This window comes from Camelina sativa, chromosome 7, assembly GCF_000633955.1.
Source record: "Camelina sativa cultivar DH55 chromosome 7, Cs, whole genome shotgun sequence".
Taxonomy (NCBI): Eukaryota; Viridiplantae; Streptophyta; class Magnoliopsida; order Brassicales; family Brassicaceae; genus Camelina; species Camelina sativa.
Window position 1 is genome coordinate 30,236,096 of NC_025691.1, and position 3,309 is coordinate 30,239,404.

Below are 3,309 nucleotides of genomic sequence, written 5' to 3' on the forward strand. Positions count from 1 at the left end.
CAGCTCAGCCACTTCTACGAATCTGTTAAGAAGGAATAACGCAGACGAGGAGGTCAACGTCTAGACAAGGATAGGAAGGTAGCTTGTAAGGAAAGAAATAGACCTGGTATTAGGTAAAGTGATCCACTGCCAATATCTTTGGTCATGCCCCCAAACAATACTCAAGCACCTCGCTGCCATCATGTAGCACTTTTTACCACTCTTTCTCTCCAGAGAAAAGCTCTGTTTTGGTTACATAAATAATGCAGTCATCAAAATATGATATCACAGGGGAAAACAAAAAAAGGCATTCCAATGATCATCTTAAAGATATTATAAAGCCCAATAGATTAATTACACAGGTTATGGATCTTTGACTACAAGGCTACATAAAGGAGATTTGCCTGAACAGAGCTTTTAACTTTTGCAGAATCATCTACTTTTGACTAGCTAGAATAGACAAACTTGGTTGTGGCAAAACAAGATAGAAATCGGATCAGATCAGATCAGATCGAAAAAAAAGAAGGTTACCAGATGGGCGTCGTTGAGAAGAAGAGGGTTATGAACGAGGGAGAAGAAGAGCTGTTTCCTGGTGGGAAGACCAGCTGGTGCCGCAAAGCCAGCGGGGAAATCAGTCGGTAAGAAATGATTCCAGACATTGTCGGAGTCTGCGGCGGATCTGAAGATCCTGGAGACCGCCGATGATCGGCAAACGTCAGCAATCGTTGTCAAGGAAAGGATCTTGGCGATGCAGTCCTCTGGCAGCTTATTCATTTGCTTGCTCACACAGTTTTATCTTTGTATTATTGATTGTTACCAATCTTTTTCTTTTTCTCGGTTAATATGTTTGTACTAGGACTACGATATGAACATCATTCAGTGTTTATATATATACTAGTATAGTCCCCCACAGAGATTTAATGATTTAATAAGTAAGACGTGGAAGTCGTGCATTTAACTTAAGAGTTTAAGATGATATTTATACACTATTCAAAGTGTTATCTTGGTGATGATGAAGAACACCTGTCTTTTTCGTACTCGGTTTCCAGATTTTGCATGACTAGAGTAAGCAAACCACCCACGTGTCCACATTTCTTTGCTTCCCAACTATTTATCCTGTATGTAATTTACTCTTATCCAGGTAATCAATTTAATCGTTACATTCGAGACACTTGTGCTGATTCTCTAAATCAGATTGAAAGATATTTTTTTCCAACTCTTTTGCCAAAAAATAAAAAAAGAAATCATAATCAAAGCTGAACGGGCCATACAGTGGGCCATATTCTTCTTTTATTGTCACCCATAGCCCAGTTTCTTTTTTTTTTTCTTTTTTTTTTTTCTGCTGAAAAATGTTTATGTTTCTTTTCAGATGAAATATATTTTTTCACTGAGACGATCGATGATGAGTAATTAAATTAATTCTCTCATATGTAGGAGGTCTGGAAAATACGAAAGGGATTTTATAATTTAAATTTATGAAGTGAGTAACAAAGCATTAGGAGAAAAAGGGTTTTGGTTGGATTCGTTAGCTTACAACACACAATCATCATCACACACTTATTATTAGCTTCCTAATTATCGAGAATTTTATGGCCTCAAAAAAAAATAAAAAATGATGATTCTAAATCGGATATCTGACTCCAGCAGCTAATAGCCTCTGCTGCTCCAGCTGCAACCATTTAAGTAAAAGTGCCACAAACTTATTATCACATCAATCATTATCATCCAGTATGTGTATAAATTACTATTAACAAATTAAAGTACCTGGAAGAGTTCATGCATCATGTTCTTGAGGTAATGATACTCATGCTCTACTACCTCAAGTCCTCTTAAGCACCTGATCGAAGCATCATCATTTACAAGTACAAGAGAGCATTTGACTTAGATATTCACCTATTTTCCTAGATTATATTACAAATGATAAAATTAGCTAGCGTTTAATTAGTAGTACCCTGGGCGGTTGCTAAGCTCGGAGGCAGAGCGGAAGGCAACACATACGTTACGAACCCTACGAGCACCAATGCTGGAACTGCTTCCGACCAGCTGATTTAGGTGCAATCCTATTTTCTTGTAGTCCGAGAATTCTCTATCCATCCTGCAAGTTACGTTCATTTATTTATCTACAATCATATCATTCATACGTACATATTAATTTCGAAGAAAGATGGATGGAAACACAATACATATATAAGTAAATAAGAAATGAAAACTCACAGCAATAATCTGAGGTTGCGGAGTAACTTCTCGGATTCATCAAAGTAGATATTAATGACATCATACACAAAGTTTGGTGAAGTCTCATCTTGAAGCTGCTGAAGTTGCAAGAAATGCTCGTCAAGCACTCCCTGGTGGAATAGGGAGGCTAGGAGCCGGTTGATGTCGGCTTGAAGCCGGTCCACACCCAACCCCAACATCCACAATGGCACACCCGTCTTTCCTCTCTTCAATCTTTCCTCTTTCGTTCTTTCCTTTTTTTTTTACTATTGAACCGGTCGTCTTGCTTCAACTCCTATTTGGGTTCGTTGAAGGAAGGGTATTTATAAATTATATGCATGACTGAGGTGAGGTGACCCACTTCTTCTATTCAAATTTCTAAGAGTCAGGTTTACCTTTTTTCCCCCACTTTTACTCTTTCTTTCTTTCTATTTAGTACATTTTTTTAATTTATCCGTGAGAATGAAATATGAAGTTGTTTCACGCGCGTGTAAAATAAGGGGTTTAGTGGAGGAAATGGGTAACAATCGAGGAGAGTGTGGGGAATAAACCGGACCATCACAGAAAAAAGCACAACTCATAAACACTGTACAAAGTGTACTTGCTAGACAAATTAAGACTCAGTGACCGGCTACAGCCGCCTCCCGGTTACCCCGCGTGACTCTGCCAATAGCGGCGTCTTCCCTCCCGACAACCCCCTGCGACCGGCTTATCCTGTCAGATCAGGTTACGCCACCCGCAGCCTCTACAGTCTACATGTTTATATTTCTAAGTGTTAAATATATCTCATCTGCCTTCTTAAATCAACAACTTTACAGCAAAATAAATATGTACTATTATTATTTTTTTCTCACAATTGATATTAATCACTCTGAATAACAAAGTATAACAAAGTATGATCAAATATGGTTTCATTTCTCGGAGAATGAATGCACATGGAATCGAATTAACGATTATATTCTATCAAGTTGTATAACAGAAATTTACATTAGATTAGTATCATAAATTAATCCACTACTGGCACAAGATATAATCATATAATACTAGACTAGTAGTTATATATACTTAGATGAAAGTTAAAAAAATGTGGGCATGCATTAGTTTCTGAGACTGTAA

General features: G+C 37.5%; 2 protein-coding genes across 2 annotated transcripts in view; both read right to left on the bottom strand.

Annotated features, from left to right (window-relative positions):
• The window catches only part of LOC104703435 (F-box protein PP2-B11-like), an 8,004-nt gene extending 7,071 nt beyond the window's left edge, over positions 1-933 (bottom strand). Inside the window, exons 1-3 of the mRNA XM_010419446.2 lie at positions 511-933; positions 104-222; positions 5-22 (exon numbers count right to left, since the gene is read on the bottom strand). Of these exons, the coding sequence (XP_010417748.1) occupies positions 5-22; positions 104-222; positions 511-753 (380 nt within the window). The 5' untranslated portion in view covers positions 754-933. The remainder of the gene's footprint in view (positions 1-4; positions 23-103; positions 223-510) is intronic.
• LOC104703436 (pseudo histidine-containing phosphotransfer protein 6) lies at positions 1,424-2,471 on the bottom strand. Its single transcript, XM_010419448.2, has 4 exons — positions 2,194-2,471; positions 1,931-2,074; positions 1,744-1,816; positions 1,424-1,648 (listed from the first exon to the last, which is right to left on the bottom strand). The coding sequence occupies exons 1-4, from the start codon at positions 2,391-2,393 to the stop codon at positions 1,601-1,603; spliced, it is 465 nt and encodes a 154-aa protein (XP_010417750.1). The 5' UTR covers positions 2,394-2,471; the 3' UTR covers positions 1,424-1,600.